This window comes from Schistocerca nitens, chromosome 3, assembly GCF_023898315.1.
Source record: "Schistocerca nitens isolate TAMUIC-IGC-003100 chromosome 3, iqSchNite1.1, whole genome shotgun sequence".
Lineage (NCBI taxonomy): Eukaryota > Metazoa > Arthropoda > Insecta > Orthoptera > Acrididae > Schistocerca > Schistocerca nitens.
This window is the reverse complement of record NC_064616.1, coordinates 920,533,058-920,561,031: the sequence shown is the minus strand read 5'-3', so window position 1 is coordinate 920,561,031 and position 27,974 is coordinate 920,533,058. Positions and strand designations below refer to the sequence as shown.

At 45.7% G+C, this 27,974-nt stretch overlaps 1 protein-coding gene across 4 annotated transcripts in view; it reads right to left on the bottom strand.

Annotated features, from left to right (window-relative positions):
- LOC126248984 (carnitine O-palmitoyltransferase 2, mitochondrial) overlaps nt 1-27,974 on the bottom strand; it is a 177,624-nt gene that overhangs the window by 96,918 nt on the left and 52,732 nt on the right. For all 4 annotated transcript variants that reach the window (XM_049950546.1, XM_049950545.1, XM_049950548.1 and 1 more), the window contains exons 5-6: nt 10,207-10,348; nt 9,964-10,120 (exon numbers count right to left, since the gene is read on the bottom strand). In XM_049950546.1, coding sequence (XP_049806503.1) covers nt 9,964-10,120; nt 10,207-10,348 — 299 coding nt within the window. The remainder of the gene's footprint in view (nt 1-9,963; nt 10,121-10,206; nt 10,349-27,974) is intronic.

Genomic DNA, 27,974 nt, shown 5'->3' with positions numbered 1-27,974 from the left:
GAATATGAATAGAATCAGGCCCTGGAGCGGAGGACCGTGACCGGGCAAGTGCATTTTCGAGGCCCCGCATGGTGAATGGGGCATTATAACTTTCACGATTCGAGGAGCGGAAGTTAGGTGGCCTAGCCTCCTCTGCCTGTTTGCGGGGGAGGAAGGCAGGGTGGTAATGAGCAGAGCTCGAAACCTCTGCGAAAAAGCGGCCAAAGGCATTGGAGACAGCCTCAGGGGCCACAAGGACGTCATTCGCGACCGTCAAGCCAGAAACTGGCGAGTGGACCTTAGTGCCAGATAGCCGGCGCAGGCTACCCCAGACAACAGAAGAAGGAGTAAAACTGTTGAAGGTGCTTGTGAAAGCAGGCCAGCTGGCTTTCTTGCTTTCTTTAATAATACGACGACACTGTGCACGTAATCGTTTATAATTGATACAATTCGCCACTGTAGGGTGGCGTTTAAAGGTGCGTAAAGCACGTCGACGAGCACGTAAAGCGTCTCTACATGCTGTGGTCCACCAGGGGACCGGTACGCGATGTGGAGAAGAAGTAGGGTGAGGGATGGAATATTCAGCAGCAGTGAGAATGACTTCCGTGAGGTGTGCGACCTGACTATTGCAGCTTGTGAAGGTTTGATCCTGAAAGGTCGCCCTGGAAGAGAAGAGCCCCCAGTCTGCTTTGGAGATGGTCCAACTAGATGAGCACGGAGAGGGGGTATGCTGCAGGAGATGGATAACACACGGGAAGTGGTCGCTCGAATATGTATCAGAAAGTGCATACCACTCAAACCGGCGTGCAAGTTGGGGAGTACATATAGAGAGGTCTAAATGGGAATAGGTGTGAGATGTGTCCGAAAGAAAAGTAGGGGCGCCAGTATTGAGGCAGACAAGATTGAGCTGGTTGAAAAGGTCTGCTAACAGGGAGCCCCTGGGGCAGGATGCTGGAGAGCCCCAAAGGGGATGGTGGGCATTGAAGTCTCCAGTTAACAAAAATGGTGCAGGTAGCTGAGCAATAAGTTGCATCATGTCTGCCCTGGTAAAGGCAGACGATGATGGAGTGTAAACAGTACAAATGGAAAATGTAAAAGTGGGGAGAGTAATGCGGATGGCAACTGCCTGCAGGCCGGTGTGCAACGTGATGTGATCGTAGTAAATATCATCCCGGACCAGCAACATAACCCCTCCATGAGCCGGGATACCTACCACAAGGGGTAGGTCAAAACGCACAGAGGTGTAGTGTGCCAAGGCAGTTTGATCGCATGGGCGTCGCTTCGTTTCCTGGAGGGCTACGACGAGCGGACGGTGCAAGCGGAGCAGCAACTTCAAGTCCTCTCGGTTGGAGCGAATGCTGCGAATATTCCAGTGAATAAGTGCCATCGTAAGAAAAAAGGAAGATGAAAGAAGGGGTCACCTCGAAGGCCGCTGAGGGCCTGGCTGCGAGCGAGCACTGCCGCCGCTATCAGTAGGTGGACAGTCATCGTCCATTGGGTCTATAGGTTCATCGGCCATCTTGGGAAGATGGCCGGGAGGGGGAGCTTCCTCCGCTGGTGAACGGCCAGATGTTCGGGGCTACCAGCGGTGCGGCCAGGCGAAACGGATGACGGCCTGGGGCGGCAACCGCTGGGTGGCGCAGGAGAAGAAATGCGCCGTGGCGGAGAAGGAGAACTGTGCTTCCTATGACCCTTCTTGGAAGGTCGTTTGGTGGAAGTACCGGTCGAAGGCTGGGAGGTCGAGGTACGTAGGAAGTCTGCACGGGACGGTTCCTTCTTGAAGGCCCGTGCATCTGACTTCGGAGTCTTCGTCTTAACAGAAGCTGATGAAGGGACTGGTGTCTGTGGGGTGATGGGAGGAAGAGGAGACGTCGACCGCGCGATCTTAGCACTGGCCGAACGGACGACCGTGGTGCTGAAGGTCAGATCACATGTCTGTGTTGCCACCTGCCTGGTAGTCCGAGGAGAGGCGAGGACAGTACTGTATTTCCCCGCTGGGAGCAGCGTGGGCTTCCTACTAGCCAATAGCTTGCGAGCAGCCGAGGTGGACACTTTCTCTTTGACCCGAATTTCTTGGATACAGCATTCTTCCTTATAGACGGGACAGTCGCGGGAGGATGCGGCATGGTCACCCTGACAGTTCACACAACGAGGAGATGGAGATGGACAGTCACCCTCATGGGCATCCCTGCTACAAGTGACACATTTAGCCGCATTGGAACAAGACTGTCGAGTGTGATTGAAACGCTGACACTGGTAGCAGCGCGTAGGTGTCGGGACATAGGGGCGAACAGAAATAACCTCGTAGTCCGCCTTGATGCGCGATGGCAGCTTAACACTATCAAAGGTCAAGAAAAGTGTCCGGGTCGGTACCTTTTTCATGACCCTATGGACAGCCGTCACGCCCTGCTCAGCAAGGAAAGATTGAATCTCCTTGTCAGTCAATCCGTCGAGGGATCTAGTATAGACCACACCACGAGACGAATTCAAAGTTCGGTGAGCCTCCACCCGGACAGGGAACGTGTACAGGAGTGTGGCCCAAAGCAGTTTTTGTGCCTGAAAGGCGCTCTCAGTTTCTAGTAATAAGGTACCGTTACGCAACCTGGTACAAGATTTGACAGATCCGGCTATGGCATCTACGCCCTTCTGGATAACGAAAGGGTTGACAGAGGAAAAATCCTTTCCGTCCTCAGATCGAGAAACGACAAGGAACTATGGGGCAGGCGGTAGTACTTTTGTCACTGGTGGCTGGTCAAGTTTCCGTTTTTGGGCAGAAGTCGAGAGAGATGGAGTGAAATCCATTGCGGAGGAATCCCCCATGATTGCCAGCGTCTCCGATGGCGCGCTCCTTCCTTGTGGGGACCCTCTCAGAGGGCACTCCCGCCTTAGGTGAATGTTTACACCTCAGGTCACACCTCCCGAGAAACAGACGGAGGGACCAATCGGCATGGTCAGAAGGTATCAGCTCAGGCAATCACCCCTCCCTGGGCCTGGCCTTTACCAGGGGGTACGTGCGTGCCTTACATGTCTACCCAGGGCGGGGAATTACGCGTTACCCCGTCACCGGCTACGCGTGCGAACGCGTGGGTCGGCCTTCAGGCGCGCACAGGGAGGAAGGAAGAAGAGGAAAAAGAAGAGAGAGAGGGAGAGGGAGGACAGACTGTCTCAAACGCCGAGGCGGAGACCAGAGAAGGCAAGGAGAAGAAGGCAATGAGAAGGCATGGAGAAGGAGGCAATGAGAAGGCAAGGAGAAGAAGGCAGTGAGATGGCAAGGAGAAGAAGGCAGTGAGATGGCAAGGAGAAGAAGGCAGTGAGATGGCAAGGAGAAGAAGGCAATGAGATGGCAAGGAGAAGAAGACAAGGGAAAGAGTAAGGAATACAGTGAGGTGGAGAAGAGCAAAGAAAGGAACCAACCAAAGGAAGGAAGAAACGAGAAGTGAAAAAGCAAAATGACCGCAAATAGAGGTCGTGGAACCGTTCGTCTCCGGACGCAGGCGCTAACTACCCCCTTGAGGGGGAGGGACTCCTTTTAGTCGCCTCTTACGACAGGCAGGAATACCTCGGGCCTATTCTAATCCCCGGACCCGCAGGGGGGATGAGGACACTTCTCACCCTAGCTCCAAGTTGATGTGAGATAACAACACTGTGTTTTCTAGCAGGGGGATTGCATACAGGGCTTTTTGTTAACATGGCTTGTTATTTGGTATTGTTTCTACAATTTGGTTTTACAGTTAAGGTTTCCCTCTTGTTACTTGATTTTAAGTAGAGATTTACTTACAAATATTTTTTGTATATCATTATATCTTCTCTTAGTCATAAGGAAGGTGAAAAGTGGTTCTTTTTTCTTTATACAAAATTCCTGAAAATTTTTACAGTGTTACTTTTTGACGACGAATCTGTGAGATGTTTCTCTGTGCCTGACATCACTGTCTCAATGCATGTGAAAATTTTTCGTCTACACACTATTTTAGGAGTACAATGTGCTTATACATGCAAGAATATCAGGTCCAGTTTATAGATTCTCTAATTCCCTGCCCACTCCCATAAAAGCCAGGAACGAAATGATAAAAAAAAAAATATTTTTACAACTCATGCCGGAGAACCTAGGAATTTTTTTCACCCCCACAGAGCTGGTATCTGGTGCAGACTGCAACCTGGGAGCACCCCTGCCCTCCCTTACAACTCCAGGTCCATGACAGAAATAGCACAAATATTGTATGAGAAATACCCTGTACCAGGGAGAATGCATCCTGAGTGAATCAGAATGGAATCATCAAATACAACAAGTCATATGAAAAGTAAATGCCATACTGAGATTGACTGCAACAATACTAAAGAAATTTAATTCAACCACAAAAACAGAGAGCTTGCAAAACCCTTATTAAATCAATTTCAGAGTACTGCTTAAGGGTCTGGAACACTTATCAGGTAGGATTAATATAGAAAATCTAAATAAAAATGGTAAGTGAATGCTATAAAGGGCAGATAAGAAGTTTTTAGCTTCTCACTTAGACAATGAACTGACATAATTTAGCTCCAGTATGATGGATATAAAGCAATTATGGGCAAAGTTTAAACAGACTGTAAATTGTGCTCTGGAGAAGTACTTGCCTAGTAAGTGGATTAAGGGTATAAAAGATCCACCTTGGTTTAACAACGAAATCCGGAAAATGCTGTTGCACTCATTATTCAAAAGAGAACATGCAAATAACCACAAGGAAAGGTTAGTAGAGATTCGTGCATCTGTGAAAAATCTGTGCGCCAAGCATACAACAACTACCACTGCCATACCTTAGAAAACGATATGGCTGAGAACACAAGAAAATTCAGGCCCAATGTAAAACACTAAGCATTTCTAAGACTTCCATCCAGTAGCTCACCGACCAGTCTGGAGTGACAGTAGAAAATAGCAAAGTGAAAACTGAAGTTTTTAATTTTCTGTTTAAGAAATCCTTCATGCAGGAGAATTGTACTAACACATTGTCTTTTGAGCATCGCACTAAGTCCTGTATGGATGATGTAGTAATAACCATCCCTGGTATTGGGAAAAAACAAACAGTTGAAACAAATAAGTCTTCAGATCCGGATGGAATCCTAATTCAGTTTTACAAAGAATACTCTATGGCACTGACCCCTTACCTAGCTTGCATTTATTGTGAATCTATTACCCAGTGTCAAGTCCCAAGCGACTGGAGAAATGCGCAAGTGATTCGCGTACATAAGACAGGTAAAAAACCAAACCCGCAAAACTGCAGTCCAGTATCCATAACACTGGTTTGCTGCAGAGTTAGAATATACCAAATTTCCAAGAGGGCAAAAAGCTTATGTCCAGGAATCAGAATGGCTTCAGGAAACATTACTCGTGCAAAACTCAGCTTGCCCTTTTATCACATGATATACTGCAAACTATGGATGAAGGGTAACAGGCGGATTCTAAACGCCTAGATTTCTGAAAAGCATTTGACATAGTGCTCCAATGCAGACTGTTAACAAAGGTATACACGTATGGAATACCTTCCCTGTTATGCGAGTGACCCAAAGACATCTTCGGTAACAGAAGCCAGTATATTGCCCTCAACAACAAACATTCAACAGAGACAAGCGTATCATCTGGAGTGCCCCAGGAAAGTGTGATAGGACCAATGTTATTTTCTATATAAATAAATGATCTGGCAGACAGGGTGGCCAGCAATCAGTGGTTGTTTGCTGATGATGCTGTGGTGTATGGGAAAATGTCAGAGGTGAGTGACTGTGGGATAATACAAGATAACTTACACAAAATTTCTAGTTTGTGTGATGAATGATAGCTGGGTCTAAATATAGAAACATTTAATGCAGATTAGTAGCAAAAACAAACGCAAAATATTCAGATACAGAAATAATAGCGTCCTGCTTGATACAGTCATATCATTTCATTATTAGGGTGTAACATTGAAATACAATATGAAATGGAACAAGCATGTGAGGATTGTGGTGGGAAAAGCAAATGGTCGATTTCAGTTTATTGGGAGAATTTTGTAAAAGTGTGATTCATCTGTAAAGGAGACCACATTTAGGATGCTAGTGTTACCATTCTTGACAATTGCGAGGGTCTTTGGGATCCACGCCAGGTCACAATAAAGGTAAACATTGAAGCTATTCAGAGGTGGGCTGGTAGATTTGAACAGCATGTAATTGTTACGGAGATGCTTGAGGAACTCAAATGGGAATCCCTGGAGGGAAGGCAACGTTCTCCTTGAGGAACACTATTCAGAACATTTAGGGAACCAGCATTTGAAGCTGACTGAAGAACGATTCTACCACTGCCAACATATATTGTGCATAAGGACCATGAGGATAAGATGCGAGAAATTAGGGCTCATACAGAGGCATACAGCCAGCCAATTTTCCCCTCACTCTATTTGCGAGTGGGACAGGAACGGAAATAATTAGTAGTGGTAAAGGGTACCCTCACCCATGCACCGTACAGTGGCTTACAGAGTATGAATGTAGATATAGATGTGGATGTGATAAGAGAATCTGCAGAAGCTTTCTTTCCACATGCAGTGAGTAATGACCCTAGAGCAGGGTTTCACATACTGACAGTAACCTATGTTTTCATGTTTATCAGCCAGCTCTTAGAGCCATGTGCATGCACTCAACAGAGATAGATTACTACATACACTGCTATGAATTATTAAAAACAGTTCTAATAGCCCAGATGTTGTGAAATTTTGTATAACCTTTTGTAAAGACTGACAGTTAAAAACACTACGAATTTCAGCTGTTTACAACAAGTAACTTCTAGTATACAAAAAGTTAACTAAAATACAGAATTTATTACTTTCCTTGAGAAATAACTTCATGACATGTTAGGATGTTTTGTGCAGAAGTCAGGGAATATGTTCACAAAATATCTTATCCTTAAATAACGGAGTAAACATTTTGATGAAAAAACTCTAAAAATTGATGTAATACTTTCAATTTCAAACTGGTATTATTATTTCTACTGGACAACACTATTTGCATTTGTTTTGCTGTCCAAGTGAATGAGGCAATGAATGCAGTATGCATGTGAAGTATGAATCATCAAATTTTGATGACAAAGTGTGAATTAGTGTGGGAATCTCACTGTGCAGCCTTTATGTGAGTCACGTATGTGGGGAAAAATGAGAATTGTAAAGCAGTCAGTTTTCAGTATTTTAGACATGTAAAATTTACTTTAGTGTGTCAGACAATTCAAGATGGTGTTAATCCTTTTTTATTCGTGTTTTGGAAATGTGTCATTTTGTAATTCCTTGTAAACTGATGTCTGAACAAGAATTATTCCAAAGAAGGAGAGTACTGGATTAAGTGAATCTAAATATGAAGCTGATTGTCAACTGTGTTATTCTGACAATCAGAGAAGATATCATCTGTGTGCTTTGACACTGGGAGATTTTGTGTGTAGGTCGAGATGGGTTCAGGTCAGCTCTTGTGACAAGAGCCCAGAGCTCTAGGCATTTTTGTTACAACTGAACAATAGTGATTTTACAGGGAATCTGATTTATCGGTAAAGATTTATGATCAATTGTATATTATGTCTCTCATAATTTTCAATTAGTTATTGGTGGCATGCTGTGCAGTCATAACCATGAACTTCAGTGTACTACAGTGATGATCTGCGAAGTATTTGAATGAGTATTCAAAACCATTTAACAGCCTGTATTTTTCCAAACTGTTTATTAATTGATGAAAAGTGTGGTTCTTTCAGTAACACATCTGAGTAAAAATGACAGTACTGAACAAATGTTTTAATGCAAAGACTTTCTTTTCATTTAGTAGCTAGTCAGACAAGCTAGAAATAACTCAATTCAACAGTAGGCTATAATACAGTTAAAATATCTATGCACCCTGTTGACACTGGATTGCAGCTAACATTTTACAGCTTTCTTAGCTGAGGAACATTATATCTCACTTTAGACCAGGCTGTGTTTCTGCAGAACTCACTAAGGTGAGTATTTTGTATGTTAATAGGAAGGCAAAACATGAACTGCACCACTTGGATGTATCCAAAAGTCATCTCGCAATTAAAAAAAGGCTGCCAAAGGTGGAAATGTTATGCAAAAGCATGCCAGTGTTTGTAGGCAGTCACCCCTCTACATGTGGATTGACACATAGCCCTAGTGGCGAAAAGGAACAGTCATCTCACTCCAGGCAGATCGCTGCACATTTTGCAATCACTTCCAGTACAGTTCTGTCTGCCAGAACCATTTTGTGGAAATTAAATCTGGCTAGTTTGTATGCTCAGAAGCCTGTGACATATATACCACTTCAATCACACCATCATTGAGAAAGAGTTCATGTTTATTGGGAGCGTGCTGGTTGGGGTCAGCAACAAGTGATATTCTCTGACTAATCCCAATTCACTGTGACCAGTGACTTTGGCCACCAGTTAGTGTGGAGTGAGAGGAGAACATATTACACACCACAGAATGTTCATGAACATCATTGGTATGGCCTGGCATTATGCACAATGGCCAAGCACTGCTCCATATCTCTGCGCAAGGTACTGTTATAGCACAACGGTACTGCAGGAAGATTCTTCTGGATCATGTACGTCTGTTTAGGGGTGCAGTAGGGCCTGACTTTGTTTATGGATGACAATGCCCGGCCACACATGACCACTAAGGTGTTGGACACACTGGAAAATGAAAATATTTAACGTGTGGAATAGCCTGCATACTACCTTGTACAGCACGCCTGGGATGCTCTTGGAAGTGGTGTTCTCAATTAACACCCCCTCCCCAAACAGTACAAGAAATGAAAACTTGCCATGAGAGAGGACTGGAAGAATATTCCCCCAAGGACTCCTCAACAGTTCGGTAACCAGCACGAATAACAGGTACAAGCTGTCCATTAGTGCCCGAGGAGTACATATTCCTTACTGAGAGTCCAATACTAACCTTTCTGCTGTGAATCTGACCTGTGTCGAGCATGGATGTTATTTATGTCTGTTATCCTGCTTTCCCATCCTGTGGAATCAGTATCATTTTCATTACAAATATACTGCTCCACCTCTGCTATATATGTACTGTGTTTCATGTCATCCACAATCGCCTGTGATTATTTCTGCCCAACAATGTCGCTGCCCCTTAGCAATTCAAGCAGTGTATTAAACACAGTAGAATTAACAAGCTGTCCTACTGTGAGAAGTTAGGTGCCACAAATTCAGCTTTTTTTATGTTGTTGCTAACAGAATAAAAGGAAAACTGAGGATTTACATTTCGTCAATAAGGAGAACATTAGATATGAAAAACAAGCTCAGAATGGAGAAGGAAATTGGCCATGTCCTTTTCCTAGGAACAATCCCAGCATTTGCCTTAAGCAATTTGGGGAAACCACAGAAAACGTAAATCATGATGGCTGGATGGAAATTTAAAATGCTGCCCTCTAAAATGTGCTAATAATATAGCTGAATAACGTTTAGTACAGTATGCCTTGCTCTGTTATAAACACTATATCAAACAACTGGAACACAGAAACAAACTACTACAAAATAGGAACATTCAATTTTTGGTCATCTGTCCATTCACAAGATGTTAAAACATTTTACTTCTCTACTGCCTTTGAGTTACTACATCTTGTGAAGTGCAGCTTCCTCTAATACAATACCATCACTCATTTATGTGATAAACAGTATAAACAACACAATACATTTCAGTTTCTATAATGGAAACAGAATACATGAACATAATAAAACAGTCTAAAGACATTTCATTCTCTGGCTACTACACTATCCTCCAAAGAAATCCACAATGATACGGGCATCACTTGTACAGGAAACCAACATTTTGACCATGAAGTTTTGTCTGCTTTGATTATTTATTAGTAGAAATGTCTTAGCAGGATGGAATATATTCATTTCTGTTCATCTGAATAAATAAAATTCTCATTAGCCATTAAATGTTACTTCTTTTTAACACAACAAATTTCAGCAGTTTACTCCTAGGAAAATCATCTTACCATCTCTATCCAGTACGTCAAAAGTATAAAAATTTCCACCCTTCATAACCAAGATGTGTTTTGCAGCCTCATTTTTGAAGAGGCTGTCCTTTCCAGTACCAGGTATTCGGGTGGAATTGAATAAACTACTGTACTGAACCATGTCTAATGGATAGGCCTAGAATAAAGAAATGAAAAACAAAACACATTAATAAAGGTAGAAATCCTCTGCCATAAAGACAAATGTAACTCAAATGCACTTGCCTTAAACATGTAAGCCCCATACCAAGACACTGATGATGGAAGAAGACGACACACTCTTCGGAAGAGATCTGTATCACTCTTCTTTGGATTTAGGTGAAATACTTCTGGGTCAAGAGTTTCTGTTTTTAAAGACCTCATAAACCTACAATTATAATGCAAAAACTCTTTCATATTTGTTGTAAAAATAAGAATTAATAAGCTTTCAAATGTCTAATATCTGTACACAAATTCAATTTCAATTTTTTTTTATTTACTTCATTTTATATAAATTTTATTCTGATCATAAGGCGCCCAGAATATTTCATAAGAAACTATGAAATTCAGCATAACAAGGCACCACCACCACCACCACCACCACCACCACCACCACCACCACAACTTTAGTATGGCTGAATCAGGTAAAAAAGCCAGAACACACACAATATGAGCAGAACCTCGTATTTTGAAATTCATTTTATGTCTGTTTTGTTTTGTTTTAGGGTGCAAAAACAACTAAGGTCATAAGCACCTGTGTCAGAACCTTTTAACACTAATATAAGGAGTTAAAAGCAACTACACGTTCATCACAATCAATGAGAGTAAAGAGATCTAAGGACAAGGACTTCCTCTTGGAGAAAGGTTCACAAAATATGCCGCAGAGGCAACACAGGTTCCAAACTAAAGATTAAATGTCCTTCGACACTTTGCTATGATACACTCCTGGAAATTGAAATAAGAACACCGTGAATTCATTGTCCCAGGAAGGGGAAACTTTATTGACACATTCCTGGGGTCAGATACATCACATGATCACACTGACAGAACCACAGGCACATAGACACAGGCAACAGAGCATGCACAATGTCGGCACTAGTACAGTGTATATACACCTTTCGCAGCAATGCAGGCTGCTATTCTCCCATGGAGACGATCGTAGACATGCTGGATGTAGTCCTGTGGAACGGCTTGCCATGCCATTTCCACCTGGCACCTCAGTTGGACCAGCGTTCGTGCTGGACGTGCAGACCGCGTGAGACGACGCTTCATCGAGTCCCAAACATGCTCAATGGGGGACAGATCCGGAGATCTTGCTGGCCAGGGTAGTTGACTTACACCTTCTAGAGCACGTTGGGTGGCACGGGATACATGCGGACGTGCATTGTCCTGTTGGAACAGCAAGTTCCCTTGCCGGTCTAGGAATGGTAGAACGATGGGTTCGATGACGGTTTGGATGTACCATGCACTATTCAGTGTCCCCTCGACGATCACCAGTGGTGTACGGCCAGTGTAGGAGATCGCTCCCCACACCATGATGCCGGGTGTTGGCCCTGTGTGCCTCGGTCGTATGCAGTCCTGATTGTGGCGCTCACCTGCACGGCGCCAAACACGCATACGACCATCATTGGCACCAAGGCAGAAGCGACTCTCATCGCTGAAGACGACACGTCTCCATTCGTCCCTCCATTCACGCCTGTCGCGACACCACTGGAGGCGGGCTGCACGATGTTGGGGCGTGAGCGGAAGACGGCCTAATGGTGTGCGGGACCGTAGCCCAGCTTCATGGAGACGGTTGCGAATTGTCCTCGCCGATACCCCAGGAGCAACAGTGTCCCTAATTTGCTGGGAAGTGGCGGTGCGGTCCCCTACGGCACTGCGTAGGATCCTACGGTCTTGGCGTGCATCCGTGCGTCGCTGCGGTCCGGTCCCAGGTCGACGGGCACGTGCACCTTCCGCCAACCACTGGCGACAACATCTATGTACTGTGGAGATCTCACGCCGCACGTGTTGAGCAATTCGGCGGTACATCCACCCGGCCTCCCGCATGCCCACTATACGCCCTCGCTAAAAGTCCGTCAACTGCACATACAGTTCACGTCCACGCTGTCGCGGCATGCTACCAGTGTTAAAGACTGCGATGGAGCTCCGTATGCCACGGCAAACTGGCTGACACTGACGGCGGCGGTGCACAAATGCTGCGCAGCTAGCGCCATTCGACGGCCAACACCGCGGTTCCTGGTGTGTCCGCTGTGCCGTGCGTGTGATCATTGCTTGTACAGCCCTCTCGCAGTGTCCGGAGCAAGTATGGTGGGTCTGACACACCGGTGTCAATGTGTTCTTTTTTCCATTTCCAGGAGTGTAGATAAAAAGTAAAACGTGGGTGACCGCACCATTTGCTAAGACAGCTGCTAACTCAAGACGGCAAACATACATTAGAAAGTAAGTCGTTAAAAAAAGAGCATACAGTCAGGAAATGGTGAACCATCAAAGGTGGTTGGTTGGTTGATGTGGGGGAAGGGACCAAACAGCGAGGTCATCGGTCCCATCAGATTAGTGAAGGAAGTCAGCCATGCCCTTTGAAGGGAACCACCCTGGCATTTGCCTGAAGTGATTTAGGGAAATCATGGAAAACATAAATCAGGATGGCCAGCTGCCAGTTTGAACCGTCATCCTCCCGAATGCAATCCAGTGTGTGAAACACTGTGCCACCTCACTTGGTGTCAGAGGTTGATGACAATGAGCACAAAGTAGTGGGAGATCACCACTTCACAAGTGGCAATGGCTAAATTGACAGTGCCCAATACATAACCTAGCTAAAATGATCTTGTGGCAAGAGGGCTAAGAGGAAATCAGCCAAGCAGTTGAGAGAGGTTTAATTCGCCACAGCTTGTTCCCTTGAAGGGAAGACCAGGGGTGATGCAACTGCTGACAGACGGCAATATGGAGATCATTGGAAGGAGTGTTAAGAACTAGTGAGACAAGGTAGGAAGACTGCAGCCTGGCAACAGCCTCAGCAGCCTCTTTTCCTATCTGACCGATGTGTCCAGGAACCCAGATAAACGTCACAGTTGCTCCCACAAGTATGACAGCTGTAGTTCGACAGCTTCTGCATAGAGACTCTCAACTGGGCTAGTGTAATAGCAGCCAGTGGCCTAACGGATTCCATGATAGTGGATTGTATATAACCGGCATAAAATGGATGGACATGCAGATGCATAAACAAAACACCCATTGTCTAGTTTCAAATGGACAAAGGGTCAGTACAAACGGAGGAGGGTGGTTCAATCTGCTCCACATGAAGCACTGCTTATGACACATAGGACACTGAGGGACTGTGTACAACAGGCGGCCATATAAGACATGTTGGAGGGTTAAAATGTTTCCTATCAAGCATGAGCCCACAGGAGGTTTGTAGTTTCAACAAACAGAAGAGTAACAGGCCAACGACCTAAAGCCAGTGGAAGAAACCCATTGCACTGCCAACATTTCATACAAACTGTTTCGTCAGTGGAACAGCAAAAGACACTGTCAATGCTCCATGAGTAAAGATGATCGAGACATCATTGAAGACCCCGCTCAAAGAGTCAAGTCCATGGAGAACTGCAAAAGATCGTGAAATCATCTGCAAAAAGGGAGCCAGAAATGCTCAGCAGGAGACAGGCCATAACAGGGTTAATGGCTATAGCAAAGAGGACACCACTCAGGACGGAGAAGGCACCCCGTTTTCCTGGGTAAAGGTGTACGACAATGCAGAACTCACAAGGACGTTGAAAACTGTCTTTTAAAAAATCCTGAAGGAAACAGGGCAGGTGGCCTCAGAAGACCCACATGTATAGAGTACGGAGGATACCAGTCCTCCAGCAGGTGTCATAAGCTTTCTCCAAATCAAGAAACACAGCCACAGTCTGGTATTTACCCTGTCCATGACATGGGTTGCCAAAGTGACGAGATGGTCAACTGCAGAATAGTGCACTTGCAATCCATATTGTGCAGTGATTAGTAAATTGCAAGACTCGAGCCATCATACCAGCCAGGCATGAATCATACATTACATCTCCTTGCAGACACAGTTGGTGAGAAAAATGGGGTGGTACCTAGAAGGAAGATGTTTGTCCCTACCGGGTTTAGGTATGGGTATGACAGTGGCTTCACGCCAGCATCTGGGAAACATACCATATGCCCAGATGCCATTATACATATGAAGGAGAAGGTGCTTGCCCGCAAGAGAAAGGTGCTGTAACATCTGAATGTGAACATCGTCCGGACCTGGGGCAGAAGATCGGGATGAAGTGGGACCATGATCTAGTTCCTGCATTGTAAAGGTGGAATTGTAGAATTCATGATTCTGAAAGGAGAAGGCTATCAGCAGAGACTCCTTCACTCGTTTCCGATGGAGGATGGCAGGGTGATAGTGGACAGAGCTCAAAATCTCCGCAAAATAGTGTCCTAAGGTGGTGTTGATAGCAATGTGGTCCACAATGACATCGTCTGCAACAGTCAGGCCAAGAACTGGGGAATGGACCTTTTTCCCAGAGAGCCACAAGAGGTTGGCCCACACGACGGAACAGGGAATGGGACTGTTAAAAAGAACTAGTAAATGACATCCCGCTAGCTTTTTTGCTATCCCGAAGAATGTGACGACACTCTGCACACAACTATTTATAACGAATGCAGTTTGCTATGATAGGATGACAGTTAAAACACAGAGAGAACGTCTCTGTGTGCGAATTGCATCGTGGTATGCCTCAGTCCACCAAGGGACAGAGACACGGTGTGGTAAAGATGAAGCGCGAGGAATGGAATGTTCTGCGGCGGTAAGTATATCGCTTTTCAAGGTATTCTACCTGGTCATCACAACTGGGGAAATGTTGTTCGGCGAATGTCACCAGAGAGGAGTTAAGCAAACAACCAGTCTTGAAAAGCTGCCATTTGGGTTTAATATAGGTGGGATAGGAGTCAGAAAACGGATAGAACATGGGAAATGGTCACTCGAGTATGTGTCAAAGAACAGACCACTCGAGGTGACAGGCAAGCTGGGCAGTGCCAAATGAAAGGTACAAATGGGAACAGGTGTGCGAAAAATGGTGTCTGAACAGAATGTGGATGCTCCAGTGCTGGGGCAGATGAGGTTGAATTGACTGAGAAAGTCAGTCAAGAGAGATCTCTCTGACAGGTTCTGGAAGAGCCCCAGAAGGAATGGTGCGAATTAAAGCCACCGAGTAGCAAAAAGGGAGGAGGGAGTTGACTAACAAGGTGGAGGAAGTCTTTCCTTGTGACACCAATGACTGCAGGATGTAGGCATTACAAAAACAAAAGATGAAGTGAAGAAGGAAAATGCGGATTGCAACAGCTTGCAGCTGGGTGTTCAGTGAGATGGTTTGATCTTGAACGTTAGCCCGAATGAGCACCATTACTCCCCCATGTGATAGAATGCTGTCCTTGGGAGAAAGGACAAAGTAGACCAGAAGGAAATGCGAGAGGTCAAAGCGATCACGAGGACGCAATTTTAGGAGGCAGAAAATAAGTGGACGCTGCAGTTCCAAGAGCAGCCGTAATTCCTCCTTGTTGAATCTAATGCTGCAAGCATTCCACTGGAGGAGAGTTGTGACAGGGAAAAGGGAGGAGGGAAAAAATAAAGGGTTGTGACCTTGGCAGCTCCCGAGTACCAGCCTTTGAACACTCACTGCTAAAGGGTGCAGAATCTGGAGGACCCTGTTCCATGAGATCTGCAGAGACATCAGCACTCTCACTGGGTTGGCCCTTGGATTCTAGGGCAGAAAAATTGTTCGTGGTGCGCACCAGCGAAACAAAGGTCAAACGAGTGAGGGTAACACACAGCGCAACATTGAAGAGGACCTTCAAATTGGCAAAGAAGAAGACTGTTTGCCTTTGTTCAATTTCTTGGAGCCTTTGTGGTTGGCAGATGAAGACCCTGATGTTTGTTGGTTGGAGGAACGTAAAAAGTCTTCATGGGAGTATTCCTTCTATCCTTTCTGACCTACCAGTTCTGTAGCAGGTGATTTCACCAACGGAGGTGAAGATGTGGTGGCTTGTTGTGAGGTGTAGCAAGAACAGTACCATAAGTGCCAGACAGTAAAATACAGGGCTTTCAAGTAGCCAACAACTTGCGAGTGACTGGGTAAGGCACTTTTTCCTTCACCCAGATCTTCTGGATGGCCCGCTAATTGAGATACATGGGAAATTCTTGGGATGAGTCTGCATAGTCACCACTGCAACTGAAACAGTGGGGAGGAGGAAGTGGGCAATTGCTCTCATGAGCATCCCTACCACAAGCAACACATTTGGCCGTGTCTTGAAAAGACATTTAAGTGTGGTTATAATGTTTACACTGGCATCGGGTTTGGAATGTATGATCGGAGTGTGATAACTTCACAGACTGCTTTGATCTTGGATGGAACACGACTATCTAATATGAGAAAAAGAGTGTGTGGAGGCACTAAGGTTCAATCAACCTTTTTCAAGACCCAATGGACTGCACTGACGCCCTGATCAGAGAAGTAAGTTTCAATTTCTCCCTCAGTCAGACCATCGAGTAGCCTATTGTAAATAACACCACGTGAAGAATTCAGCACTCGATGGGCCTCAACACGTACAGGATAGCCATGGAGGAGTGAAGCTGCACGAAGTTGTTGTGCTTGAGAATCACAAGTTGTCTCCTAAAGCACAGTGTCATTGCGTAAATGGCAGCAGGATTTCACAGGGCCAGCAATTGAAGTCAACACCTTTCTGAATTATAAACAGATTAATTGGACCAAAGAAATGACCACCTTCTGAATGTAATACCACAAGGAACCCAGGTGCAGCTGGTTGAGTCTTGGAATCATTATTCTCATTCTTTTTACGTTTAGTAGATGTAGACTGACATTGTGATTGGCTCATCAAAAGAAAATCCCACATGATTGCCAGTGTCTCCGATAGTGAGCTCCTGCCAACTGTCCCACCCCTACAGAGTGGGGATCACCCGCCTTACGTGTTTGTTCACACGTCCAAAACTCCCAAGAGATGGACCAATTGGCAATTTGGTAAGGTAACAGTTCAGGCAATAACCCCTCCCTGAGCCTGGCCTGTGGGTACATGTGAACCCTACCTGTCGACCTGGGGCTGGGAATTACGTGTTACTCAGTCACCTGTTAGGCATCAGACACATGGGCCAGCCTTCAGGAGTGCACAGGGAGGAAGAATAGACAAAGAGGAACCTAAAACACTGTAGTGGAGGAAAGGCAGGAGATGGACAACAAAGAAAGAAAGAAAGAAAGAAAAAACAGTGAAGGAACAGTTCTGATGTCTGGCTACTGAAAATTCAGAATACATTCCCAAAAATACCCCAGACATGTTTTCCAAGGGAGGGAAAAAGAATAGCAGGAGGACAGACAGGCAGCATTTAAGGGGAAAAGGTGCTGTAAAAGGCTGGGGCCTCATGGTACCAAGCATAAACCCACGAAAGAGTGGTGAGCCCCCTGGGGGAAATTCATTTTTGAGTGTTACAATTACATCCTCTGTATTGAGATGGGTCAGGAAAGTAAGGGGAACAACATTAGGCTGAAAGACATCGCCATGAGGGCCTCAAAATAAAACACAACCCTTGACCTTAACACATAAGGAATGTAACACCTTCTGTCCGTTACTGGCTATGCAAACTAGCAGTCACCATACTGTGTACCCGATGGCAACCCATAGAATTACACTACGTGCTGGGTCCATATGACAACGATAAATACAATCTGGCAACATTCATTCCCTTCAGAGGCTCTGTAGGTGGATACATCCAGCATGTTGCTGTTTGCAGCAACAAACAATGTGGGGTCACTCCTGTGGCCAATGTTGCCATAGGACACAAAACTGTTGGTGCACTTTTCTCTGCTGCTGTGTCAAAGGAAGCCACTACATTGGTCTCCATGTTGGCAGTCTGAGGTGATCCAGATATTTCAAGCCATTTTGGCTATTTTTCAACCGTGACTGTCAAGAAATATGTAAAGTGGTTTTTTTTTTTTTTTTTTTTTTTACATATGATCCAGATATTGTCGCACTGTCCGTGTGGATACTCTTCTTGCTGCAAACAATCCTAATTTCTCATTTTAGATATGTAATGTGGCTGTTTGATCCTGCACGGATAAGTGACCATCTGTCCTCTCGGTTCCCACTCTTGAGGAACTTCTCAAAGCTTGCATCTTGTTATGTATGACTTCACTGAACCGACAGATTTTATATTAGCACAAAAATTGTGGGACTGCAACTGGCACAAGCAGCAGTAACAACGATGTGGCGATCCGATGGCAGACTGTAGGTATGGCGAATGGCCAGTGAACGTTATCTGTCAGCGTTTGTAATGCCAACAGTAAAATTCGGAGGTGGTGGTGTTATGGTGTGGTCATGTTTTTCATTAAGGGGGCTTAACAAGATGGCACCGGGTAAAAGTGTACAAATTGCCGATCCTGCAGTTCCAACAAATTTCGACCATTATAAGTGCAAAATATGTTCAAAAAGAGTTTTACGAGATATTCTGTGTATTAACTGTAATTACTGGTACCACGAAAAATGTGTCAAAGTTAACCTGAAATACTTTAACAGGGAAGATCAGTGAACATGCCGCCAATGCATCATACTAGCTACGGAATCCAAAGTAATCAATACTCTAAAAACGGAGAATCACATAATTATGTCATTGAAACAAGAAATAATGGTCCTCAGCCTCAAGTACGAAAGCCTACTGGTGAAGTATCAAGAACTATTATCGAAGTCTAATGAACCTGAACTGTCAGTAACCAATAAACCCACCAACAATGAACTCGTTGTCCGCACACTGAACATAAATAATGGTAACAAAAACTAGCGTTTGACAGGACAGCGTACTACGAGAAATAGTCAAGCTGTAAATCATGCTCAGAATGCAATGCTGAACCCTAACAGAAATTGTGTGTTGTCTAGCACCACGTATGATTGTAGTCCTGTAAAATCTGCATGTAAACCAACTGCCACGGAAAACAAAGCTAATATGATGGTAGGCCTACGTGAAATGGATCCAGAAAGTGATTATAGAATTGTAACTTCTGATAACAACCTAGTGCAACTTGCTAGCAAGGTCAATTTACAGTCTAATGTTGCACAAGATGTTACGCAAAAATTAACTCCAAGTGAACAATCCGCCACAAAGTGTATGAGTAATCTGCCAGTGAACGTAATTGCTCAAGCACCCATATATGTGCAGGACAAAATCGAAAGAAATTCCAGAACATTACATAGCAAGAAAATCTCAGAAAAAATGAAAGTACTAATATTAAGTGACAGTCATGGAAGAGAGAGTGCTCAAAGACTGCAAGACAAAATAGGGCCATCATACCAGGTAAAAAGCATAGTAAAACCTGGCGCTCCACTAAAAGAGGTGGTAAAAAATGCAGAAAATTTGAAATGAAGCTTCAGTACACGTGATACTTTGATTGTAATGGGGGGTTCTAATGACACAGACAAACTTCTTGATCTAATGATGAAACATATGGTAGAACAATTGGAACCAATACTCGCTCTAAGTCACAAAATGAATGTCATTATCCATCCTATATCCAGGAGATATGACGTTCATAATTTAAATAGTAAAATTGGTTGGTTGGTTGGTTGTTTGAGGTTTAAGGGACCAAACAGCAAGGTCATCAGTCCCTTGTTTCAAATATACTCCATTCTGCTAACGGGACATCTCAGAAAAGTCAGAACAATAAAACGGAAAAAGGGAAAAACGTAAAAGGGGCAGTCACGTTGTCAATGGTAAAAAACAAATGAGGGAAGTCGGCAAGAGAACGAACCCAACACAATGCTCAAGCAGCATAGGCAAGACCACCTGTGACTTAAAAGGTACAACTGCTATAATGCAGAAAATACGTATGGGAATAGAAAGACGAACCAAGCCTTAAAAAAAAGGGTTAAAAAAGAGTAAAAGGGGAAGAAAAGAGGATTCCGGTCAGGGAGGTGAATCGGGAATCTCTGAACACTGCCTACAGCGGGAGACACCCAAACACTCACCGCCCTGCCCCAACACCAGAGAGATTAAAAACCTCAAAACTGAGAATAAAAACCACTCTCCCGGAGGAAACCGAGAACCAGAGAGACCATCCGGGAATCGTCAGCCAACATCAAAGGTAAAGTGTGGGGGAGTCTGTACTTAGCACGCAGAGCCAAAAGAAGGGGGCATTCAACCAAAATGTGGGCCACTGACTGGAAGGCTCCACAACCACATAGCGGGGGTGGCTCATCACGCAAAAGAAAACCATGGGTCAGCCTGGTATGGCCAATGCGGAGACGACACAGTGTGGTCGAGTCCTTTCGGGAGAGGCGAAAGGAAGAACGCCATGGGCCTGGTGTCACCTTAATTGCACGAAGTTTATTAGACAGTGGAATAGCCTCCCAAGAATTGGCCCATGACTGTGCGAAGTGGGATTTGATGTGAAGCCGTAAATCCGCTGCAGGAGGGGTTACAGAAAACGGGGGGTAAGTAACTGCTCCCCCAGCCAAACGATCAGCGAGCTCATTTCCTGGGATACCCACATGGCCAGGGACCCATAGGAAGTCAATGGAACAAGCAGCACAGTGAATATCAGCGAGATGGTCATGGATGGCAGAGACCAAGGGATGGCGCGAAAAACACCGGTCAATAGCAAGAAGGCCACTCATCGAGTCCGTACATAACAAAACGCGGTTATGTTGGGATTGTTTAATAAAGGTAAGGGCCCGGGAAACTGCCATCAATTCCGCAGTAAACACCCCACATGTAGGTGGCAGCAGATGATTTTCCGTTCCAACAGAGGACGTGAAGGCATACCCAACATGATCAGCAGATTTAGAGCCATCAGTGTAAAAAACAACAGCATCCCGAAACTCCCATAAAATTTGGCGGAAAACGGAACGGAACACCACCGGGGGGATGGAATCTTTCGGACCGCGGCAGAGATCCATCCGAATTCGAGGCCGAGGAACTAACCAAGGAGGGGTGGAGGGGAGGGAGCGAGGAAGACAGGACAAAGAAGGAAGCTGAAAATCACGGTAAAGAGACGCAAGGCGCAGCCCAACCGGTAAACCCGCCCGAGGGCAGGAGTCGGGTGGGCGACGTCCATGGTCTGGGAACAGGATAGAATAGGAAGGATGAGTGGGAGAAGAACGGATAGTGAGGGCATAAGACACCAGAAGCTGGGACCGCCGAACAGAAAGGGGTGGGATCCCAGCTTCAACCAGGAGACTATCAACAGGGCTAGTAGGGAAGGCACCGGTGGCCAAACGGATACCACGATGGTGGACCGGATCCAGCACGTGCAGTGTGGAAGGAGCAGCTGAACCATAAACTTGACAACCATAGTCCAAACGAGACAGAACTAGAGCACAATAAAGATGGAGAAGGAGGGAACGGTCCGCACCCCAAGAGGAGTGGGCAAGGAAGCGAAGGACATTGAGTTTACGGAAACATCCTACCTTCAGGAGTCTGATATGGGACAGCCAAGTGAGCTTGTTGTCGAAAAGAAGACCCAGGAAACGAAACTGTGAAACCACAGGCAATCGTTGTGCAGCGAGATAGAGCTCTGGATCAGGGTGGACCGTAGTACGGTGACAGAAGTGGACCACCCGCGATTTTAAAGGAGAGAATTGAAACCCGTGTGAGAGGGTCCATGCAGAGGCACGCCGTATAGCCACCTGGAGCTGCCGTTCTGCAGATGCCATCGAGGAGGAACTAACCCACATGCAGAAATCATCCACATACAGGGCAGGGGCGACCAAGGGACCGACAGAGGCCACAAGTCCATCGATAGCAATGAGGAAAAGAAGGACACTCAAGACAGAACCCTGTGGGATGCCCGTCTCCTGGGTCCGTGGAGAACTAAAAGCAGTACCAACTTGAACTCTGAATGACCGATGGATCAGGAACTGGCGGATAAAAATCGGGAGTGGGCCCCGAAGACCCCACTGATAAAGGGTTAGTAAGATGTGATGGCGCCAGGCCGTGTCATAGGCCTTGCGAAGGTCAAAAAACACTGCAACCAAATGGCGGCGCTGGGAAAAAGCCTGCCGAACTGCGGATTCCAAGCGAAGTAAATGATCGATTGGAGATCGTCCCTCTCGAAAGCCACACTGGTAAGGGGACAATAGATCCCGAGATTCGAGGACCCAAGTGAGCCGACGGGCTACCATCCGTTCAAGTAACTTACAAACAACATTGGTCAAACTAATTGGCCGATAGCTGTCAACAGATAGGGGGTTCTTACCAGGCTTAAGGACAGGAACCACAATGCTATCCCTCCACTGAGAAGGGAAGCCACCCTGGAGCCAGATACGGTTAAACACCCAAAGAAGATGTTGCCGTTGTGGAGCACTGAGATGTTGAAGCAGTTGGTTATGAATGGAATCTGGGCCAGGGGCCGTATCATGAGAAGAAGATAGAGCAGAAAGAAATTCCCATTCAGTAAAAGGTTCGTTATAAGATTCTGACTCACAAGTGGTGAAACATAAGGTGAGAGCTTCAGCCTGCTGTTTAAGATGAAGGAAAGCAGCTGGATAGGAGGCTGACGCTGATGCCACTGCAAAATGGGTCGCAAGATGTTCTGCGATAACTAATGGGTCCGTACAAATGCCATCTGGGAGGTGAAGGCCTGGTAGGGTGGACTGCCGATGGCAACCTTGGAGAGAGCGAAGTGTAGCCCATACCCGTGACAGAGGGACAGTGGAACCAAGGGAAGAAACGAATCGTTCCCAACATATCCGCTTGCTCTGTTTGATTAAATAACGGGCTTTAGCGCGAAGGCGTTTAAAGGTAGTAAGGCTGGCTACGGATGGGTGCCTCTTAAAGTGTTGCAAAGCTCGACGGCGATCACGGATGGCAATGGCAATGGCCGTACTCCACCACGGGACTTGCCGGCGACGAAATGGTCCAGATGAGCGCAGGACAGCAAGGTTAGCAGCGCGAACAATCGCGTCAGACACGTCACGTAGGACGTCATCAATACAACCCGACAAAGAGGGAGAAAACTCGACCTGTGCAGTGTATAGAGGCCAATCGGCGCGGTGGAAAGACCAACGAGGTAACCTGTCCATCGGGGAGCGGGAAGGGAGCGTGATAATCAACGGGAAATGGTCACTATCACAAAGGTCGTCGTGTGGCGACCAGTGTAATGAAGGGAGGAGAGAGGGAGAAGAAAGAGAAAGATCAATGGCAGAAAAGGTACCATGACCGGCACTGAAATGAGTAGGGGAGCCATCATTAAGAAGGCACAGGTCGTGGTCTGCAATAAATTGGTCTATAAGAAGACCTCGTCTAGATGGAAAGGCACTGCCCCACAAAGGATGATGAGCATTAAAATCCCCAAGGAGGAGGAAGGGAGGAGGAAGTTGCTGAAGAAGGGTGGTTAAGGCAGCAGGTGTAAAAGTCCTGTCAGGAGGGAGATAAAGATTGCAAACCGTGACTGCAGAGTCTAAGTGGACCCTAACAGCAACCGCTTCCAATGTAGTTTGGAGAGGAATCCACGTGCTAGCAATGTCTGTACGGACCAACGTACAAACGCCACCAGAAGCCCGCAAGGGCCCGACCCGATTTCGACAGAAAACACGGAACCCACGGAGGGTCGGTGAGTGAGCATCAGTAAAATGAGATTCCTGGAGAACCACACAAGCTGCAGAGTAGGACGAAAGAAGGGATTTCAATTCCAGAAGGTGACGATAGTAGCCATTACAATTCCATTGGAGAACCACAGAACGATGGTTTAAATGAGGGCTGAACACGCTAAATCCAGTCATACCGCCGGGTCCCCACCCGTCACCGACAAGGAGGGGGCGACATCCATGAATGACAGGTCAGAATCCGGTTGTGAAGTCGGGGAAGGGACCTCCGGTGACACCAGAGGCTCTTTGTCCTGGGACTTATGTTTCTTCTTCTTTTCAGGCTGAGATCGAGGAGGGCTGTGTGGCATAAAGGACCCACCTGCAGCAAGATCAGGAACAGAAAGAGACCGGGCGACCTGGGGGCCGACAGACCGCGGCTCTCGCGGTCGCCGCGAGGCAGCAGACCTTTGACCTGGAAGGTGCCGGGAAGTGCATCCCGGGAGAGGCGCCCTTGACCGGCAGACGCCGAAGGAGTGGGACACTTCTCTGGCTGGGGAGGGGGAGCAGCGCCCAGAGAAGAAGGTGTGGGAGCTGCAGGGGAGGGGGGGAGGAGTGGGGTCCGGGATGGGGGTAAGGAAGGGGGAGGAAGGGGTGAAGATGTAACCAAGGCATAACTAGGTGTCATGGACACAGGGTGCAGTCGTGCATATTTCTTACGGGCCTCTGTGTAGCTTAAACGATCGAGGGACTTATACTCCTGTATCTTTTTTTCTTTCTTATAGACTGGGCAATCTGGTGAACGTGGAGAATGACTACCATGACAATTTACACATACAGGAGGGGGAACACAGGGACTCCCCTCATGGAGTGGACGTCCACAGTCACCACAGAGAGGGTCCCGGGAACAGCGAGAAGACATGTGGCCAAAACGCAAGCACTTAAAACACCGCATAGGAGGTGGGATGTACGGCTTCACATCACAGCGATAGACCATAATCTTAACTTTCTCAGGAAGGGTATCCCCTTCAAAGGCCAGGATAAAGGCACCAGTATCAATACGATTATCTTTAGGACCCTTCTGAACACGCCGAACGAAGTGAACACCCCGCCGTCCGAGATTGTCCCGAAGTTCCTCATCAGTTTGAAGGATGAGGTCCCTGTGAAAAATCACACCTTGTACCATATTTAGAGACTGGTGAGGGGTAATGGACACAGGAATTGTGCCAAGATGGGTACAGGCACGAAGGGCCGCAGATTGGGCAGCTGAAGCGGTTTTTATCAGCAACGAACCCGACCGCATCTTGCTCAGGGAGTCCACTTCACCGAACTTGTCTTCAATATGTTCCACAAAGAATAAAGGTTTGACACTGGTGAAAGTATCTCCATCAGTCCTGGTGCAAACTAGATAACGGGATAAAGGTTTTGCCCCTAGACGACGGGCCTGACCCTCTTCCCAGGGGGTAGCCATGGAAGGGAAGGCCGAAGGGGCAAGAGAAGCAGCACTTGAGGAATCAGTACCACGCAGAGAGACAGCCGCAGAAGAACGGCCAGAGTTTTGGACCCGTATGCGTTTCATCTGCATAGCGTCCGCCCTGATACCACCCACTCCGATCAGGGGCTCTCCTCACGGGCGCCACCCAGCCACAGCAAGGGCCGTCTGGCACGGCGGCCATTGCCGGGAGTTCCGATGCTCCAGGATGACGAGCAACCACTCCAAGGCATGCATAAGGAGGTCACAGCTCAGGTATCAGAAGTGTGATCCCTGTGTGTTCAGGGGGCTCAACCAAAAGGGTACATAGCGACCCCACCACACGGGCTGGCTACCGTGCTGGCTATGCACCCTAGCATCAAAAAACGACGTGAAAGAAAAGGTGGAATGTACTAGGAGGGCGCACGTCGGAGACACTAGGTAAGGTGCTCTTCCCCAAATGGCTCACACTACGGAGGAGAAATTTTGGGAATGGTGGTCAAACCCCAGAGGGGGACCAAGGAATGCCAAAAGGAGGAGACGATTACACAACAAAGCCGGAGTGTAAAACCAACAGAACCAGGAGGATAGCAGGGCCAACATAAGCAAGGACACCAATAGTGGGAGAGGAGAGGGCGAGGGGAAAGGAACATGGAGGGGAAAGGAGGGGAAGGAAAAGGAAATGCAGCACGGGAGAGAAAGAAGGCTGCAATGGCTCGGGGCCCCGTGCTCGCCACGCACGTATCCACAAAAGAGTTGTGGACCCCCTGGGGGGAATAGTAAAATTAATACTGCAAACCTCCACCTGATACAAGCACTTAGTTTAGCAAAACATGCATACAAAAAAAGAATTGCTGTGAACTTTGAAATACCAGAGACTAGCCAGAAACCACTTCACAACACATGGTTTCCACCTAAACAAATGTGGCAAGGAGATTATCTGCAATAGACCCCTTCCTGACAACTATGGGAGACAATAAGAAACAAAGTCAGAAACCATAAACAGATGCTTATAAGCAATTGGATCAAGACCAACAAGATGGGAAATAAAAAGAGTAATAGTGGCCATACAGTGCAAACTACACTAGACAAATGGGTCACGAAGTCACAGAGACGAAACACATATCCCCTGACCCCTCAAAAAGGTCAGGAACCTGAAAGGATCAATAATGTGATGGTGAACATTATCGAGACAGCCCTCCAAAATGACAATGTGACGCCTCAGCAGTGTGATGTGCATGTGGATAGTTTTCAGGACTACCTGGGAGATGAGTCGGCTGCCGAGGACGACCAACAGAACCAGCGCAACTGCTCGGAAGTCAACATATCTGGCATACAACACAATTTAAACTAAAGGTCAGTGTCACAGTAAATATGACTTCGAGCTCCCTGAGTAAACCCCACTCAGACCTGAAAATCTATTATAACAATGTCCAATCCTTAAGCAACAAAACTGGTTGCTTCCCTGACTATCTGAAGCATGTCAAAATGTTACCAGTTCACGCTGAGAACTACAGACCAATAGCCCTATTGTCATGCTTTTCCAAAGTGATAGAAACAATAATGAAAAACAGGCTTTTGAGCTATCTAAGTAAATTCAACCTCCTCTGCAATGACCAGCACGGTTTCAGGCCTGGTAGAGGTACAGAATCTGCAATAGCACAATTTACAATTAGAGATCACATATGTCTCCAGTGGATCAAAGTACATTGAGAAACATATATCTGATCCACAATATATCAATATTGGAGTCCCTCAAGGAAGTGTACTAGGCCCTGTATTATTTCTGGTGTATATAAATGATTTCCCGCAACGTATCAGCCATGGAGAGAAGATATTGTTTGCGGATGACAGCAACATAGTAATCACCAGTAAGACACCATCACAAATGTTGGAAAATTCTACTGAAGTGCTGAGGGATGTTCACACATGGTCTCAGGAAAACAAAGTAACTCTCAATGTAAAGAAAACAAATACAATATGCTTTAGAATGAACAGAAAACATAGTCCCTTAAATTTAAAACTAGATAACATCTCCATAGATGATGTACCCACAACAAAATTCTTAGCGTTGCACATTGACAGCCAAATGGAGTGGAATGAACATGCTATGAAACTCTCAAAAAAGATATCCACAACATGTTATGCACTTAAGAGTCCTTCTATCCGCATGCAGTAGTGAATGTTTTACAACTGTATACTTTAGTTATGTTCATTCAGTAATCAGTTATGGTATTTTCTGGGGAAACAGTGCTCAGAATTTAAAAACAGTATTTAAAATGCAAATGAGATTAGTAAGAATTATAACAAAAACCAGAAAGCGGGCCCCACTGCAGAGAACTTTTCAAAATGTTAGAAATTCTAACTGTTCCTTGTGAATTTATATTCCAAACCATAGTGTACATCAAGAAAAATATAAAAAATTATAGGACAAATAGCAGTTTTCATAACTATAGTACAAGAACAAGTCACTGTCTTCACCTAGACAGGAAGAATAAACATAAGACTCAAAATAGCTTCTTGTATGAAGGTGTAAAACTATATAATAAACTGCCACAGAAAATAAAAGAAGCAGATAACATGTACCGCTTTAGGAAAAATCTTAAATTGTTTTTGCAGGAACACTGTTTTTACACTATAAGTGAATTCCTTAGTACAAAATGATTACAAATAGTTTCACAATATTTTGGTAAGGAACAAAAATGATTGTAAATAATTTATATGTCACAATGTTTAACTACATGTAACAACAAACTGTATAAATATATGAATGTACGCAACTGACAACATCCATACATTTTAAAATGTCCAAGGATGCCTAAATAAAATAAAATAAATGACTTAAGCATTTTGCTGACCAGTGAACTCTGTGATATCTAGGTAGTATGCCTAGCAGAGCACTAGCTCTGTACTGATAAGTTAATCTCACTACCAAATTTAAAATTGTGTGAAC